The sequence below is a fragment of the Hypanus sabinus genome, chromosome 11, assembly GCF_030144855.1.
Source record: "Hypanus sabinus isolate sHypSab1 chromosome 11, sHypSab1.hap1, whole genome shotgun sequence".
Taxonomy (NCBI): Eukaryota; Metazoa; Chordata; class Chondrichthyes; order Myliobatiformes; family Dasyatidae; genus Hypanus; species Hypanus sabinus.
In genome coordinates this window covers 68,821,079-68,840,728 of record NC_082716.1, presented here as the reverse complement: position 1 = coordinate 68,840,728, position 19,650 = coordinate 68,821,079, and the positions used below count along the sequence as shown (strand labels likewise).

General features: G+C 38.7%; 1 protein-coding gene across 1 annotated transcript; it reads left to right on the top strand.

The window, feature by feature from the left end:
* The first annotated feature begins 437 nt into the window (after positions 1 to 437).
* Positions 438 to 17,496, top strand: LOC132401605 (fibronectin type III domain-containing protein 7-like). Its single transcript, XM_059983628.1, has 14 exons — positions 438 to 543; positions 1,104 to 1,122; positions 1,418 to 1,675; positions 4,381 to 4,635; positions 5,625 to 5,885; positions 9,018 to 9,293; positions 10,227 to 10,481; positions 10,608 to 10,865; positions 11,226 to 11,480; positions 15,027 to 15,281; positions 16,725 to 16,982; positions 17,129 to 17,158; positions 17,287 to 17,323; positions 17,407 to 17,496. The coding sequence occupies exons 1-14, from the start codon at positions 496 to 498 to the stop codon at positions 17,411 to 17,413; spliced, it is 2,472 nt and encodes an 823-aa protein (XP_059839611.1). The 5' UTR covers positions 438 to 495; the 3' UTR covers positions 17,414 to 17,496.
* Positions 17,497 to 19,650: the final 2,154 nt, after the last annotated feature.

The window sequence follows — 19,650 nt, the reverse complement described above, 5'->3', positions numbered from 1 at the left end:
TGAGAGGAAGGCGACGGTAAAACATCGGTGTGCAGAAGAGCATCTCTGAATGCTCAACAGGTCGATCCTTCATGTGGATGGGCTACAGCAGAAGACCACGAACGGCCACGACCATTCAGTGGCTACTTTATCAGCGTACCTTGCCAAGGGCGAATTGGCTTAAGCAATCTCCAGTACTCAAAATTAGGTATAATCTTTCAGACTCAAACAGTATTTCACTTCAGAACTTGAAGATTTCGCTCCAACAAAATAAGGTGTAGCCAGCCCGCTGTAGGATGTAATAAGGCAAACGGGTGCAAATACCAAAACAGGACTGCGGCGTGTCATTGGTTAAATTGCATGAAAGGGGCGGTGCCAGACTTCAGGATTTGTAGTCGTTTCGCGCAGTAAGGCCGTTCTTATAAAGTGATAATTCGGATGTTTGTCCACGGTGAAACCGTACGCCGCTTTCGCACAAATCTGGTTCCAAACTGATGCTGGGGAAACCACCAAACAATGGGCATTGGAGGATTGACTTATGTGCTGTTTGTCTGCATTACAAACGTGAGTTAAAGCGTGCGCACATTAGAAAGATACGTTTCAAGTTTCTATAAATAAAGTTACTTTGCCAACTATCTAATTGGTATGGTTTCTGACAGCACTTCTAAAACGTGATGAAATTGCTTTAATATTCCGATAATAATTGGTTTTGTTTTGCATGAAAAGACCGCTGAGGACTTTAAGTATACACGCGTGAATGTTAATGTACCAGGACGTCTCAGTTGACTATCAAAAGGGACCCTTTTGAGTAGATGCTGCATGTTAGAACAGTGGTTCTTTCAATAGCTGTCAGCGTCCCCCAGACGTGAGCTCTGAATCAATGGGGAGATTCAAAAAGGGAAATTTGAAATAGAAACGTGATATTTAAATTCTAAGGCAAAAGCCATGGCAAGATTAAAACTCGCGAAAAAAATGCTCCATCCTGTTGTCACACTTTTGTGTCAAATCCCTTTTGAGTGGAAGGGAGATTTATTTTAATTGTAACATTCCATGAGAAGCATTAGAAAATGAAAATAATATCATAATGAATTCTGTGCTTTTATTCTCTTCAATTTTTTTTCCAGATGTCCTTGGCAAGCGTGGGTAAGATAATTCTTCTTTCAATGGATACTCGTAATTATTGCTGCCAAATGGGTCTGGATTCTATAAAGAGCAGATAAATTGCATGAAGTCACGTGGTACTCCGGCTACAAACGAAAAATATGGTTTTGTCCGTAGTATATTAAAGGGATGAGTTTAAAGACTAAAAGTATTTACAAAGCCAGCAATAATCTTAATTGTAGTGTACTGTATTACTTATGCACGCCTGCATTTACTACACACACAAACCGCGACCCGATACAAAACCACACGTTAATCCGTATCCTTTCTTTTTAAGATTTCACCCTATCGATTTACACCGTGACTTCCAGGAGTATTTCAGCTCGCTGGAGCCAATACGTAGGAGCACATTCCTACAAGTTTTCTGCAGCTTCCAACACAGCCACGCAACAGCCCGTGTTTGTTCTCTTCGACAATCGATTTGTTCTCGGTACTGTGTCCAACCTGCTGCCTGCAACTCGGTACAATATCAAAGTAGAGGCTTTTGATTCGAGCGGGAACGTACTGGCTGAAGCTCAAATACAACACCAGACAGGCGAGTTTTACAAAATTATATTCCGCTCCTTCAAATCCGTGTGACTCTACCTATAACTTCCTGTCACGGCAAAGGTGAGATCGATGACAGTCGCGATTATTTTCGCAGAAACCAAGCAGCAGCTTCAGGGAAGAGCAAATGCAAAGTCAAAGGCAGAAATCTCAATGAACTTTTCACTTGTTTGTCTTGTCAGGAATAGGCTTGAAAGATTTGCACTTGGATAGAAATGAATTAAATTTCCTGCAGAAAGGTTATGTCCTCGTAACCGATTATATAAGTATTACTTATTGCTAATCAATACCTAAGAACTAAAAATTTTACAATATTGCCTTTCAATTGGTGGAGATATGAAAATATAGGGTTTTTTTCAACTTCATTTTTAATCAAATCTTTCCATGTCGCTTTTAATTTCAATTACCTTACCTGATTTAACATTGAGTTCAACGATTTAATTTCATAATCCTCAATCTGATTTATGAGGGTCAGTTACAGTTGTCTGTTTCCCTCACCTCAAGACTAAGAGTGCACATTTGTTTTGGCATTACCAGTGCTTAATTTTTGTAACTTTCATACAAAAAAATTAAACAAAAATGAAAGAGAAGGATAAACAGCAACAAATTTCAATTCACTCCTACAGAAAATAATGGTTCAAAATATTTTAATGGTGACTTATTTTGTTTTAATTGCGATTGTTGATTCTCCTTTTTCAGAAGTGAGTAAATTTGTTACTTAAATCTTAAGTAACCTTAATCTTAAAGCTAAGTTGTGATAATTATTTACAAAACATTTAAAAATTTGATTTCTTTATTTAATACAAAATATTAAGCTTGTTTAAATAAGCTAGTAAATGTACAAGAATGGCAAAAAGTGAAGATGAATGATTGCTTATTAATACAGATAATACTAATTTCTGAACTACATTCATTATTAAAACCACAAATTTACATTGAGGTCTGCTCACACTAGTTTAGTGGAGGTAATAAATTATTTTCTATATAGACACTACTGTATCCTCTAAAATGGAGTTATGAGGGGTATTTCAGAAAATTTCATAGCCTGAATGAATATACACAAATATCTAAATTACTCTTTTCTGATTTCACTGTTTGGAAGTTGCCAGTGATTTAGGTTTTCTTAACGCTGTGTGAGTGTATGGTGCTGATATTACTCTTTGGATCAAGGGTAACGCGTTTGTGACTGGAGAACTGACCTTGGAGTCCAAAAAGGTTTCTTGAGAATGAAGTTATCTTTACACCAGAAGTATTTTTTTTAAAAAAAACCATGGTAACTGAGTAATCAGATGAAGGCACAGATCTGAATTCAGGCTTAAACATGTGCCTGCTGTGGTATGATTAACTTCTTTTAAAATAGAGGGTTTAAATGAAAATTTTAGAAATTTAAAATTTCAAAATAGGTCATGAAACATGTTGGTGTTGTATTTTGGAAGCTTTACTCACTGATGTTATCAAATCAAGCTTGAAGTGAGGTGGTGAATGGTTATGGATCCTGGACTTTAGAGCTTGGCCCTTAACACCCTCAACACTTTATAGTGGGAGATGGGGAGTGTGTTCCACTAACCAGTTGGTTTGTAGAATCTGGGGGTGGGGGTTACGGGGGGAAAATGGACAACTACAAAGTGCCACCTTTAGGAGACTCAATAGGAGATTTCAAACCTTAGAACCTTTTCTGGAGTGAAAACATGTTGCTAAACTAAATCACTGCCATGCTTTGCACTTGGAGATAAAATATCTCTGAGGCATCGTTCAAAGAAGTACAAGTTAGTTTGATTGTTGTGCCACAAGTTAGGAATTATTTAAATGTTGAAAATCTTCCCCTTCCTGACCTCCTCAATTATTTGCAATTTGTTAACTACCATGCAAATAAAGAATCAAACAACGTGAGACCATTCAACCCATGAAGGTCTGCCAGTCTTTGAAAGAGCTACCAATTAGTTCAACCACTCTCCTTTCTCTCATAATCACACTTTCTTCTTTCAGCTAAAGAACAAAAATTTTGGACATACTATTGAATCCGCAGCTCTCCCAAACAGCGCCATTCAAATCATTGCCTTAAAATAATCTCCTCCTATTGGTCTTTATTACCAGTTATGTTAGCTGAATGCCCTCCAGTTACTAAATCTCCTGCTAGTAGAAATAGTTTCTCCTTATTTGTTCTGTCAAGCCCATCCCCAGGAATATTGAATACTTAACCTTCATCAAGTATTTCCTTGGCCTTCTCTGCTCCAACCTGAACAATCCAGGATCCTCTAGTTTTCTGAATACTAAAGTCTTCATTACACTGAGGGCTGTTTATTTAACCATTCAGTGGACTGAATCAAATGCTCCCCTGTGAAACTCTGCAAATCAAAGGTCCAATATCCAGGATTTTCAGATCATGTCAGAGTGAAACATCCGATGCATCATTTTCTTCTGAGAGATGAAGGTGAGAATATATTCATTTTGTACACAATAATATCGTCTTGCTTCGACATTAAATTGGATGAATTAGAGAGTGCAATCAGCTCATTCATTACTAAATCATTTGATAACAGAACCAAAAATGGTTTCTAGATGTAAAGATAATGCAAGGACATTGTTGCCACAAAGGCTTATTTAAATTAACTTGTTTATGAAAATGGAACAGTTTTATCGGTTAAGGTATTGGGGGGAAAAAATTCTGAATTAACTCTCATTTTGTTTTTATAGCTCCTGATATCCCTTTGAACATAAAGGCTTATTCAAAGACCAGCAATAGCATTACTGTGAATTGGTCTGCAGTTCCCAAAGCCACAGGCTATATTGTGAAAGCCAAAGCTGGCAATTCAATCACTAAAATAGACGTCAATGATTCATCAGGAACCCTGACAGGTCTACAGCCCTATACTTCATACGTCATCTCTGTGCAGTCTTCAAATCCTGGAGGAAGCAGTCAGCCATCACTGCCCGTAGAAACAAGAACAGGTATCTTTATAGAATCTTCATTAGGGTGGAGAGAAGCAAGGGGTACCTACTGTACTGCAGGACAGTGCTGACTCTCAGATGCAAGCAATTCCTGTACAGTTGCTAATAGTGTAAATGGCAAGTGGCCTTGGAAATTTAAGACTGCTTCAAGGAAACTTGTAGACTCGACACAGTGTCAGTAAAATATTAAATCTTGAGTGGAAGCTATTTAACATAGATTATACTGTGCAGTGTTGGCACGTGGTCAAGTAGTTAAGGCGTTCATCTAGTGATCTGAAGGTCACTAGTTCGAGCCTTGGCTGAGGCTGCGCGTTTGTGTCCTTGAGCAAGGCACTTAACCACACATTGCTCTGCAACGACATCGGTGCCAAGCTGTATGGGTCCTAATGCCCTTCCCTTGGACAACATCGGTGGCATGGAGAGGGGAGACTTGCAGCTTGGGCAACTGCTGGTCTTCCATTTTTTTTTAAATACTTTGCCCAGGCTTGCACCCTGGAAACTTCCCAAGGCACAAATCCATGGTCTATCGAGACCAACAGAGGCCTACTACTACACTGTGCAAAACAATCACAAACTTATTTGAATTTGCATGTCAATAGGCATTTTCAATCACAATTCATTGTGACCGGGTTCATTGTATTTTGTGAAAATGGTTTTAGTTGTGCACTATAAATTCTAGGCAGTTTCTAGAGTAGGTTACACAGTCAACACAACGTTGTGGGCCAAAGAGCCTGTAATGTGCTGTAGATTTCTAAGTTTCTATAAGACCTGGTGTGAATTCAATACATAACAAATTTAAACTGATTTTAAATATACCACTATTTTTAATCAATGTTGTTGCAGAATCATAAACCATAGAATTGAGCTGAAATAAACAACAATTAGTTGATGAATCTATTTTAGAGTAAATATTTAAGTTTCAAGTTTTGCCATATATTAAGAAGTTTTGTCTATTAATGCAATTTCTAAGAATAATTGTCTGTTTCCAGTTTTAGATGCCCCAGTCATCCACTCTTCTTCCACAAACTTTAATATCATCACTGTGAGTTTGGAGCCTATGTCCCAAGCTGTGAAATACAGTTTCATTATCATCAGGTCAGATGCAACGGGCAACAAAATTAAAAAGACCACAACGTCTACCAATGTAACTTTTACTGACTTGGACCCAGGCACTTGGTACACTATAAAAGCCCATGCTTTGGATGCCAATGGCATACCTGGAGATGACAGGATAAAAGAACAAGTGACAAGTAAGAAAAAAAATTATTTTTAAAATGTACTTTTTCATAAGGAACTCGATAATTCACTATTGTAGTTTGTGTTTTTAATTCTGGCAAGTTTTTATGTAGAATATTTTTTTAAAAGTTGGTTTGTTTTGGTAAGGGAAGAACAATAAATTTCTTTTAATTATATAAAACATTCTTCTGAAGAAACATTATATATTAAAATCTTTTGGTAGCCAAATGAGCACGGACAGGAATTGTGAAATGGATGTATTCAATTTTACAGCAAGACATGGAGAGGAAAGAAACGTGGAGGAAGTTGAAATCAAAGATGAGAATTTTATCAGGGTGCTGATTGGTATGTCAGCATTCAGGGTGATGGATGAATAGTATCTGGTACAAATTTGCTTACAGAAGCAGATATCTGGAAGATGCCAAGTTTACAGTGGGTAGATTAAGAAAGTTAGTCAGAAATACATTGGAGTTCTCAAGCCTAGATGTAACAAAGACAGGGCTGATGACTTTAGAAGCAATTAATCCCACAAGCAAGGTATTTCCAAACGCTGTAAAGGTTAGACAAGTATACCATTTCAGATGCCGTTGGCAGTGGGGGTGGGTGGGGGGGAATGATGACTCGGGGAGAACAGCAGAAGTGAGATCAGTAGTGTTATGATTGGCTCTGTTGGTCAGCAGGAAAGGTGCGATGAGAAGAGTAACGAGGTACGTGAGTCAATTGTCTGGGGGGGTGGTCGTACAGATGTATTTGTGATGACTCCAGGATGGTGCATTACATCTTTGGTGCCCGGGTAAAAGATGTCACTGAATGTTTGCAGAAAATTGTGAAAAGGAAGGGTGAGCAACAGAAGTCATGGTATCAATGGCATAGGCAGAAGGCAATGACAGGGCTGAGGATTTTAGCAGCAATTAGTCCCCCAAAGAAGATGTTTCTGAACAGTGTAAAGGTTAGACAAGTATGCCATTTGGAGGATGATGACCTGGGGAGAGCAGCAGAGGCGAGATCAGTAACGCCTCTAAGGTGGTCATCTCAGGATCATTCCCTGATCCATGATGTAGTGACTACAGAAACATGAACTTGGAGCCACTAAATACATGGCTAAGGAGCTGGTGCAGGGGCAATGCTTTGTGTCTGGATAACGGAAACCTCTTTTTTTTGGGGGGGGGGGTGCAGATCAACCTGTGTAAGGATAGGTTTCATCTAAACTGGAGGGGTATCAATATTCTGGCAGGGAGGTTTGTTAGTGCTGCTTGGTGTGATTTTAAACCTGTGATGCAAGGAAGTGGACTCAACACGACAATGTAGTAGTGGAGAGACTGACAGTCAATCAGCAAGTCAAGTAGGCAGAGCAGTCAGAGATGGAGTGGGTGGGGAAGCACACCAGGGCTAGTACACTTGGGTGATTTACTTTAATGCAAGGAGCCTTGCAGGTGAGACAAAGAAGTTAAGATTGTGGATCAGCTCATGGGACTATAATATGGCAGTCATGGAAACATGGCAGAGGGAAGAGCAGGAATGGTAGTTTGATGTTCCTGATGTTATGGGTATACTGTTTTCAAGTCTGATGGGGGTAGGGGAAGGGTTCCAAAAATGGAGGTGGTGTTGCACTGGTCTACAGGGAGGACAATACAGTGGTATTCATGGAGGATATCCCAGAAGGATTGGCAAATGAAGCTATAATGATAACACATAACAATGTATTTTAGCTATAGGGGTGTAATTTAGAAATAAAGGCCAGTTACACTCTAGGCTCTAGTGTTACACTCTAGGCTTTCAACTGTGAGTGTGAAGAACAAATATGTACACAAATAGTTGCAGGATGCAAAAAGAATTAGGTTATAGTAGAGGGTGATTTTAACATTCCCACCCAATATTGATTAGGATTACCTTAGCGTAATGGGCTGAGATAGAATGTAACAAATAAATCTGTATGAACCCACACTCCGTACCCCCCAACAATTAAGTCCCTATCCCCTACTACTCCCCTAGTCTGACCTTACCAACAGAACTATTTTGGCTTCATGCCAAAAGGTAAGGAAATGGAATTGGTCTAGATGGGAATCCTGGTCTTCATGTACGAGTTGGGCCAAAGGACTAGTGTTCATATGATATGACTCTGAAACATGGAACTCAGCAATGTGGTAAATTAAAGCAATAGATTTGCAAATGGTTTGGTTGTGACACATAATAAGGGGAGATGTATGGTGAGGAAAGATAGGGACTGAAAATAATGGCTTCCTAATATGTAGTTGGATAAAAGCTTTGCTTATCCAGTGTTGGACATTGGACAAACAATCAGACAGTTTGGAGACAATTGGAGAGTTAAGAGATGGGATTGAAGATAAATCAGGCCATCAAAAATTTATATGCAGAAATTGACAGTAGTTCTGGATGATGTTGCTCCAGAATCTCTTTTTGGGAAAATGACTGGGGATAAATTATGAAATCTTTGGTTTATCAATGGTAATTGCGTTTGACTTGGTAGATAAAGGAACTGGGTGTCATACCCTGCTAAACGAAATGGGACCAACAAGACATCTGCACTCTTCTACTGTTGGCCTCATGTTCATGTAACTTGTTTCACCATTGTTAATTCTCCTGTGATTGTTGTACCAAATAGGCATTAAGAACATTAGGAAATTTGATCATTACAATTTTACAAAGGACCATAGGGGGAGAGTAAGATTTGAAAGCCAAAAACAGGTGCACCTTCAACTGGGAGCCAATTTAGTTCAACAAGTGCAGACTGATGGTTGAATGAGAATTAGTACAAATTAGGAAAGGAATAGAATTTAGTGCTGTGCCAAGCCCTAAACTTTGGAATTTTCTTCATAAATCTTCCTCTTCGTCTCTTAAGATGAACAGTAGAATTTAATTCCTTAACCATGCTTTAGTTCATATCTTCTAATCATTTCTGATGAAGGTTGCTGTGAAATTTTGTTAATAACACTCCTGTAAATAAGCTCCTCTTCAAAGTACAAAGACAAGTTGTTATAGATTGGTTAAATTAACAGATTTTTAAATATGTGAATGACTTTAGAAATGCCACACAATCAGGAAATCAAAACAAAAAGGTTGTTTCACCAAAATTACGATTATTTTTTCAGAAATTGAACTCATTTACTTGGATGTTTTTATTTCAGGACCACTTGCTCCAAAAGCAGTACGTGCAATTCTCACAATTGATTCACTGAGTAAGTCCCTGGGAGTTATGGTTACTTGGAATGCCTCAGAAGGCTCAACAACTTATGTTGCTGTACCCATTGAGAAATCTCGCAAAGTTGTCCAGAACTGCACATCAAAATCCACATCCTGTGTCATCTCTCCTATCCAATGTAGTATACAATATAATGTCACTGTTGTCGCCTTTAATGAAGCCGGACCTTCTGACCCTGCAAGGCCTACTGAGTTCACTAGTGGTAGGTACACAAATGCAATGCAAAACTTCTAAACATTTTCAATGAAACCATAGTTGGGTTGTATTTTCTTTCTCCTATTCACCATTGTTATGTATTTTAACTTTCAATTACTTAACAAGTAAAGTATTGGCAATCTATAAACCACTTACTTTGTACAATGAAGGTTGATCATCATTTGGAAGTAAGCAGGTATTTGGAAATAAACATGTTATAGACATATGCAGTTTAAATAAATAAATCAGCCTATTGATTTTTTTAGATTTCTCCCCACTTTTTTTAAACCTCTGCAGACCTTCTGCATCAATAAGGTGAAAATATTACTGCCATGGGCATTTCTACAAACAAGGAGTTGTGGCGTTGGTGGGAAATGCTGATCTAACAAATAACTGGGTCACTGGAGTACAGGAAAATTAAATATCGGTAGATGCAAGAGTAAACAAAATATAAGTAGACATACTTCCTTATCTTTTTATACCAGAAGAAAAATCAGTGCAAAAAAGAAACCAATCTTCTATGCATATAAAGAAGATGGATAAGAGATTTCCCCCTTTGAGTTTGGACAAATGTAGTCTCTATTGGAAAGCAAACTGAAAATGGTATTTCAGACTGGTGGCCTCAGATAATTGAGATATCCTCCATAATGGAGAAACATACTGCACTAAAAGTTATTTTCCTGTCAGAGTCTTGTTGATAAAGTAGGACCCCAATTCACATTTGTCCATTGGCTTTTGCCTGAGGTTGGCAGAGTCCTCAGCCCTCACTGAAAACAATGGCAATATAAATCAGATTGACAGAAATGGAGTGAGATTACTTACCTACTGCATTCTCAATCAATATTAAATAATAGCTCAGATGGAATATATTGCACTTTTACTATTAGGACATAATGCTTTGAGTATTTTTAATGAGACTTTCATTTACTCTTTGTTGCAGTACCTTGTAGTCCACATGATATTACAATTCAGGAGATGCATCCAGGGAACTTAACTGTATCCTGGTCCCCATCTGCTCTGACTGATTACTACAATACTTTTGTAAAAAGGGATGATGGCCTGGAGGTTACCTGTAACACTACACTTAAAAGATGTTACTTCCAGTCAGAATGTGGATTCACGTACTTTATCAGTGTTTTCTCCTACAACAAAGCTGGGCAGAGTCCTCCAGGCAATGTTTTAAATTATACAACGAGTAAGTATTAAATTCATAGTTATTTATAGCTAGAAAACATCATACTAATTATTACTCTGTGCCTGTAAACTTTTTGAAGATGTGTTACCATTGCTTGGACTAAAGAATTTATTCTTTCTCTCCTAGTGCCATGTTGTCCAACAAAAGTTAAAACATTATTTGTCTCAAGTGATACTATTGAGGTGAAATGGGATTCAGTTCGTGGAGCTGAAATGTATGAAACCAAGGCACAAGATGATGGCTCAACAGTATTCTGTAATGACACTTCCACAGTCTGTACCTTATCTGGATTGAAATGCAATACACAATACAATGTTACTATATATTCTTACAGTGATATCAGGGGATTCAACAATTCATGTCACAGAAAGCCAATCACAACAGGTAAATATACAATGTGTATAAAAGACCACTTCAAACTTATAATTTGGGTCCCATAAACAAACTAATTGAAAGTTCTGTGATATGTAGAATAGAATTCTTGAAGAGATCCAAAAATAAAATCCTGTAGATGTTAGAAATCTGAAATAAACCTTATAATTCTGAGAATGTTGGTGTTATGCTTGATTCAAATTTGAGAGGTGAAACAATTAAAAATGAATGATAATAGATTTCCCTTTAGGTATACACTGTAAAATCTGTAAACATATTTATTACACTTTGTTTAATTGGTGATCGCTGAAGTTAAGCGACATGGAATTTGTGTGAATAACATTTTTTTAAATTGCTGTATTCTTTAAATAGGGCCATGCAGTCCCAGAATTCTGAATATTACAAAGATAAATCCAACCACGGTTAATATTTCATGGGAACAAAATAATATTCATGCACAATACAAAGTGTTTGTTTTTGGAAAGGCTGGAATCCGATCCTGCAATAGCTCTGGATGTTCTTGTGAAATTGCTCACCTACCCTGTGGATCCACCTTCTCCGTCAGTGTAGTAGCCACTACTCCAGAAGGAAGGAGCTTGCCCAGCTACAGCATGCCAACAGAAACAGGTAAACAACAGTCAGGTGTTTGGAAGGTGAGCTCTGTGTGCAGTGTCGGTAGCTGAAGTAGTATTCAATATTCTGTATGAACTAGTAACTGGATTTCTAAATTGCTGAACGTCACCTTGTTGCAGTTGATGCCTTTTTGGGAGTTCAGCGCTGGTAGGGTCACCCATGGTGGTAAGGTCATCAGGGAGATTCCAGACAAACAGCAATCCAACTGGTGGTGGGGCTGGTGGAAGATGACACATCACAACTGCAGTACAGGAGGAAGGCTGCAGCAGTGAAGGGTCTCCAGTTGCCTTACACTTTGTGCCATTGGACCCTGCCCCAATCTGCCACGAGTCATAACAACATAAGAAATATGAGCAGAATTAGGCCATCTGGCCCATCGAGTCTGCTCTGCCATTCAATAAGATCATGGGTGATCTGGCCATGGACTCATCTTCCCATAACCATTCACTCCCCTAAGATGCAAAAATCTATCCAAACTTGATTTAAATATATTTACTGAGGTGGCCTCCATTGCTTCACTGGGCAGAGAATTCCCACAGGTTCACCACCCTCTGGGAAAACCAGTTCCTCTTCATCTACTCCCCCAAATCTTGAGGCTATGTCCTCTAGTTCTAGTGTCGCCAATCAGCAGAAACAACTTCCCTGCCTCTATCTCAGCTATCCCTTGCAAAATTTTATGATTCTATAAGATCTCCTCTCATTTTTCTGAATTCCAGTGAATACAGTCCTAGGCAACTTGATCTCTCCTCAGTCTAGCCCCTCATCTCTGGATTCAGCCCTCTGGTGGCTGTCCATGCACCAGCCTCCCCATGTTAAACAACATCACACACCAGTGTTTTCCATGAAGGGAATCCACCCCAACACCCTGGATTGAGTTTTGTGGTGATCAGGAAGTTGTGCAAGGGGCAGGATTGTGTGCTCTGGGCTCATGGACTAAGGCAGAAAGAACACTTCGCCAGTGGCACTGCAAAACTGAGCAACCCTATTTACAATCCACCCTGCTCACCCCACTCAGGGAAGGGTCTGGAAAAGGCACTCTAAAGTAGCTTCCCCTGAAATCTCCTGACTGGATTACCACATCCAGAGGGATCACTATATGCAGTAAGAAACAAGGCAACGTGACCTTTGGAGCCTGGGATGTGTGCGCTCTGATAGAGTGCAATCAATGATCAACCAGAGAGGAAAACTGATCATCACCGATGATGGCCAGCTGACCTAGCTGCTCTTTTTGAACCCCATCTGGCAGGCAAATGACAACTGAGGGAGCAGAAGGGTGGTTACATCTTCCTGTGGAAAGGGAAGGCAGCTGTCAAGCCCAGGGTCCATGGTGTTGCTGTTGCGATTTTTTTTTTTTTTTTTTTTTTTTTTAAATAACAGCTTTTTGGTCAACTCTAAACTTCCCATGAGAATCAGCAAACATCTCGTGATGATCTGTTTGCCAAGAGCCAGATGGCAACCATTGTGGGAACTCGTGCACCAACACTGGACTCGCACGACTACGAAAAAGAACCTTCTACACTTAACTAGACCAACACTGTCGAGCATCCCCAAAGAGAATTCCTCTCGTGTATCCCGAATGCCTTTGCCAAAGCATATAGGGCCCTGTGTCTTGAATAAATATAAAACCAGACACAGATCCTATATCATCCACTGCCTAACCAGTCATTTATCCAGCCCTCCATTGACGTTAATATCGTCCTTGAAATGTAGAGCACTTGCCCCTCCTCGGCAGCATTCTCCCCCTCTAAAGTGGACCTCAGCTCAGAGTTCAACCACCACCTAAGCAGTGCTAGTGGTGCCTATGCAAGATAAAGTAAAAGAATCTTGTGTGACCTGCAGGCCCAAACAAAACTTTCGGTACATAGAGCAGTTGTCTTTCCTGCATTACTGTATGGAGCTGAGTCATGGACCACCCACAAAAGACACCTGAAAGCCCTGGAACAAAAGCACCAAGGAAGCTTACAAAAGATTGAGGATCACTGGAAGGACAAACACACTAACACCACTGGAAAGCCCAATAGAACAGTATTTCCACCACAATGAAACAACACCAACTCTGATGAATAGGTCATCTCAGTCAGATGCCTACCTCATATCTCCCCAAACAGATCCTTTACTCTCAGCTGAAGGAAGTCCCTGGTGGGCGAAGGAAATGCTTCGATGATAACATCAAAATCAGTCTTGAGAAATTCAACATGACATCTAAAAAAAACCGGGAAGACATTGCTGTCCATAGATGCATGTGGAGGAAATCTGTTCAAGAGGAAGCTGTGCTACATGAGATTGACTTCCGCTGTGCCACAAAGAATACAGCAAAAGGAGTGGATGAACAATCAAAAGACCCAACTGCTAACCATAGCCACTACTTACTCGTGTCCACACTGCACCAGAATGTGTGGCTTCTCGATCAGCCTCAACAGGCTCCTGAAGACCCACCAATAGACAATCCATTGCAAAAACACTTTGGTCAACTCAAGTGATTGCTTCAACAGCAACAGAGTTGGGAACGCTTATTCTAGTTGAGACTAAGTAAACTGGGGGAGAAAAAGCTGGTCTCAGTATTTCTGTATGAAAGGAAAAAATTATCCCAGGACTGCTACTTCTATTGGTTTGCTAAATAGCTCAGGACAACACAGTGATTTGTCCACATAAATATAACTGACACTATTGCATTAATTAGGGAATCTGTAATACTCAAAGTGAAAACCCATCCTTGATTTGTTTGCACTGAACATGAGAAGCTGTGGCATTAATTCTATTGTATCATTTCCACTGATAGCAATGTAAGTGGATTTTGCTGCTGCTCAAGGCAAGCTACTGAGGATGAATGTCTTTGCCTTTTTAATCCAATGGAAATCCTTCCAAAGTGGGCATTAACAATTAACAAAGATCAGGGAGATTCTCCCAGTGTCTGGCCAACAATTTTCCCTCCACCAACAACACTGAAATCACTTGTTACCAATATGGGACCACACTTTATAAAAATTGTATTTTATACTTTGCTACATTTCAATAATAATGCTTTTAAGTAACTTTGTACTACAGTACCTCAAGACATCATTGGTCCATTTAAGGTGCTGAACAAGAGGGCCAGACGAAGTGAGAACTGTTTAAATCTAGTGAACATGTTCAAAATTTTTTCTGAATAGTAAAATGAATAATTAAGATTCCAAAAAATGTTTTATACTTGGATATTAGTTTATTACCAGTGTGATTTTTATCAGGAAAAGGTTGTTTGGAAATTATCAGGAAATTTTGTTAAGACAAAATTAATTCATCCCTATAGTATGCAATACAGTCTGAAACGGAATTTCAAAGGCAATGTAAAATGTTCTGATGCCACTACAATGCTACTGACTAGGGCTGAACTTCTGGGCACTTGCACTTCAATGTTTAATTTAATTGTGATCTTTTACATTATAACCTGAATCAAAATATGATTTAAGAATCTCAAAGGAATTTCCTAGTATTGACTATTAAGGGATAAATATTTAGAAGTAGAAAGTTGCAACTTGAGCTGTAATTTTTCTATTTTTCTAGCACCCTGCTGCCCTAATAACTTAACAGTAGTACAAGTTACACAGTCAATAACCAATGTTAGCTGGACTCCTGCAACTGGAGCACTGTCATATACTACACTCCTGGAGTCGCCTAAAGGACAAGCCAAGTGCCACACCGGAGAAACCCACTGTCTTCTTGGATGTATAACCTGCAGCACCAACTATACAGTGTCTTTACTTGCCATTAGTGAAACTGGAATGGTATCAGAGTGTAGATACCAAGGGTATTCATCCAGTAAGTAAAACAAAAATTCAACCTGTATTTAGATATTACTTTCAATTATTCACCATGTAGATGTACTGTATGCTGTTTGAAAAGCAGCCCATTTTGAGGTCCTAGCCTTTCGGGTGGCTTCATTGGATTGAACCTGGTGATCCCCAATTGCAGTTCTTTTTATAACTGCAATTCTAGTCAGGATGCCAGAGCTGAATATTCCATATATACCCTAATGCAGCAGACTTGGGTCAGTACCACTGAATATTCCATATATACCCTAACGCGGCAGACTTGGGTCAGTACCACTGAATATTCCATATATACCCTAACGCGGCAGACTTGGGTCAGTACCACTGAATATTCCATATATACCCTAACGCGGCAGACTTGGGTCAGTACCACTGCAAGCTGGGTGTTGACGGAAGGAGGACCAATGATTTTAGGCTCCTAGATGTCACTGCAAGATAGGTGCCCAGCATCCATCACTGGTCTAACACAGTCAGGCTGTGTATCCATTTAGAGTTCAGGTTGAAGTCCCAGGACAACAGGGGCTCTAATCCCTAATCACGTGCAGAGCTTTTGGAGTGTGCAGCGTGAGCCAGGTGCTGCACAAGCTGGGGTCAGACATAGATGGTGTGACTCAACAGGACCAGAGAGATGCACGTCTATGTAGAACTGGAAGGAGGTGATCACAAAGCAGCCACCTTCCTGTCATCCTTCCCAGAAATGACACCCCACCCACACACCCCCCACCTCTCCCTAGGAACCTGCTTCCCTTCCAGACTGGAGACAATCTAAGATGCCTGATGTTGGTGCAACACAAAACAATAGGCTGCCCGGATGGTACAACACAAACCAGGCTTGGCTCACAAAATTAACATGTCCTCATAACATGGCTTTCACTGGCTGGCTGGTGAGCAGACCAGATGTCAATCTGAGGGAAAATCGGTCTGTCATTTTCCTTCAAAATCGAAATTTCTCTGGAAATTTGATTGTTATGTAAATTGAATTTCTGATTAAAGGAAATAAATCACTCGAGGCAAAAATTGGGCATCTAACATTTACACTGGCAGTAAATTTGGTTCAGATTGACAATACCTCTCCTAGCTTTATCATGTGTCTATAGAGATTGTACTCCCAGATTACATGTGTATTGAAATCCTGTATTTCATGATACAAAAGCAGGTGCCCATTGTACTTTCCATTTCAACTTCATATTTTTGTGGGTTTATATTTCAGATTTGATGTCAATGCTTGCTTCTATATTACAGTTAATGTTTGAACTATTTTAAGTAAATTTGGTTGTTACTGAGATTTTTTCCTATCTCTATTTCAGTTTAGTAAGTGCTTGAATCCTTTACTCTAAGTTTAGAAAACCAGTTAGCTTATTTTCATTGTATGATCTAGTGTATATAGTGTTTGTAATGTGTATAATGTACTTGTATTTGTATCTTGTATTAGGTGGCTGCTGTCCATCTGCAGTTAAACTTTACAGGCTAGGGAGCAATGCTTTACGAGTTTACTGGCATGCCTCTTCCTCTGTAAATTACGTAGTAAATGTTACCAGCGACAATGCAAACTTCACCTGCTCCCCCACAACCAGCGTCACATACTGTGATATAAATGAGATTTACTGTGGGGATCTCTACACTGTCATCGTTTCTCCAATTTCCACAGATGGATCAATAATCACATTTTGTCCAATGAAAATGTATTCAGGTAATGTTATTATTTGAAATAGAAGGAAACTGAAATCAGTTCAGTCACTCCGTTGTATTTAGGATTTTTAGAAATCCTGAACATTGTAAGTTTTAGTGACAATTAAAGCAAGTAAGTGTTTAAGTACTTTGTTCTTTGTTTTTCAGTCTCCTGTTCTATGAATTCGGGTGCAATGGGTAAGAACTATTTCCCACAGTTGGCTATATATTGAATCTAATTTTCATCTGTAAATGAGCAAGATTTTAATCAATTATTTGTGTTAATTTATACATTTATGAATTAAATATTATTCAATTTTTTTCAGTAATTTATCGAGGGAAGAGAAGCTTAGAAATGCCAAGGTGACAATTTATTTCTGGCATTTAATGTAATTTACAAATCATATGGAATTGCAATGCTTACTAATACATATTTGTTTTACTAGGAATTGAAATCATCAAAATCAGCTCATCCCAACAGAAGGCAATAAAATGATTCCCCACATTATATTTAGACGACACAATGTGAAACCAGCTTTGATTATTTGAGAAGTGCCTTGATGTACATTTTTCACAAGTTGGAAACTAGACCTTTTGATTTGATAACCCTTCGATGTGTTTTGTGTGTTCATGTTTTTAATTGAGTGAAATCTAAATTATATCATTAATAAACACTATCATATAAAAATTAGTGAAAACACTTTGAAATAAGAAGCACTATTTAGCATGTTCAAGAATTTTAGTTTTTAGAATTAAGGTAACAAGTCTGAAGAAACCACTGAAAATAATGTGAGTAATGATCATTGGCAATTATTAACTTTCTTGTTGCACACTTTTTAAAAATAAAAGTAATCCTGATGTGCTTCTCTATTATTTGCAATTATAATTTCTGTCCCTGAAATCTTGCCGAACTGCTGAGAGACTCGGGAGGTGATTCCTCCGGCTCAAATAGGAAGCAGGAAAAAGTCAAGCAAATAAAATCCCATACCCACATACTTTGTCTCCTGCTCTTTATGTGCACGCAACATGTGCTTGGATTGTTTATTTTTATTTTAATTGCCAATGTATTCTCATACCTCTTTGTTTTTATTTCCTTTACTATGCAAGATTTTCTATTGTGATATATTTTGGCATTTCACATAAGCTTTCCATTTTTATCCTTGGCCTCAAGGCACTTGGAAAACCAGAGGACTCTAGATCTCATTCTCTTTCCCTTTTACACTGCAAGAACTATTTGCTATGAACACCATACAATCTTCTTGGATGTTCCACATTGCTCTGACAGTGACTGATTTACCTACATACATTTACCATTGTTTCGAATCTTTTCCAAAACCACTTCTCAGGCTGGCAGTATTTACCTTTTCTCTAATTTAAGGCTGTTACTTGTACATTATCCTTGTCCTTTTCCAAAATTGTGCTAAGCTGATCAGAATAATGACCCTAATCAGAGAAATGCTCTCATTTCAGCAGCTCGGGTATATTCCATTAAGCCAAATTCAGAATTCTGTATTTCCCCACACTGACAATATCTTGGCTAATATCACATTAATTAGAATTTCTCACATAGTGTGAATTTTGTCAGAAATGTGCCTTTAATTTTTCTATTACATCTACCTCCGGGCAAATAGAAATCTAATTCATACTTCTCTCAGAGAGAGTGTCCTTTTATTCAGTTAAACCATGTGGCTTCAGTTTATTATCCTTTTTAATGTTCATCTATTCTCACTGTTATGTGTGATTATCTCCATAATCAACATTGCAACTTTTTCTACTTCCCTTCCAAAGACATATGGTTAGCATTCTGGAGTTGTGGACAGGCTATGTTGGTACCAGAACTATGGCAGTACTTGAGGCCTGCTGATTTGATTTGATGTAAATAACAAATTTCAACATGCTTTAATGTACATGTATCACTAAAAGCTTATATATTTAACTTATCCCTGTCTACCCAGTATGAAACCTTGTATCCAGCAATGTTAAGCAGCTGCTCCCATCCATCCTAATGCCAGGACTCAGTAATAGCTGAAATATCATAATTTCATTATGTCAGTTCATGTCTTAGTCTCAACTGCCCTATTCATTAAACTGTGTGTGCAACCTTGGCTCAGTTTCCCAAATACTGGGTAGGTTTTGTCTTCCATTTTCAGCTCTGATTTTCTCCCTTCTGAATTTAGGTTCATTTTACCTCATCTGCCAAGCTAATTCAAACTCTCCTGACCAATACCACCAAGTCTGCCAGTGAGGATACTGGTCCTGGCCCCTCTAACCTATGTGCTGCCACCCATTCATTGGCACTGAACTCTTATTCCTATACTAACTGGTATGAAGCACCAGCTGTAAAATGGAGGTTTTTTTTTTAAATTTCCTTTGTAACTCCTTAACATTTGTCTGAAGGACCTCATTCCTTGTTCTACAAATGCTTTAGCTGGATACTCTTCCTTTCCAATAACATTCAACTGCTTTTCATTAATATTTTTAACAATTGACCTCAGGGAGGCAACATTACATCCTGAAATACTGCCTGCTACTACAAAAGGTTTTTCTCCTTCCCCCCCCCCCCCAACCTCTTCGTTCTTCCTTTCAATTCCAGCACAGCTGATTATCAATGATGTAATAAAATTGGCTCTGACATTTGTATGTGTTGCTTTGGATTTCCAATATCTGCAGATTTTGTCCTGAAGTCTCCT

Coding starts and splice junctions, on each gene's coding strand:
- LOC132401605 (XM_059983628.1), top strand. CDS start 496: ATGGGCATTGGAGGATTGACTTATGTGCTGTTTGTCTGCATTACAAAC. Junction 11,481..15,026: donor CAGCATGCCAACAGAAACAG/GTAAACAACAGT, acceptor CTATTTTTCTAG/CACCCTGCTGCCCTAATAAC. Junction 16,983..17,128: donor TCCAATGAAAATGTATTCAG/GTAATGTTATTA, acceptor TTTGTTTTTCAG/TCTCCTGTTCTATGAATTCG.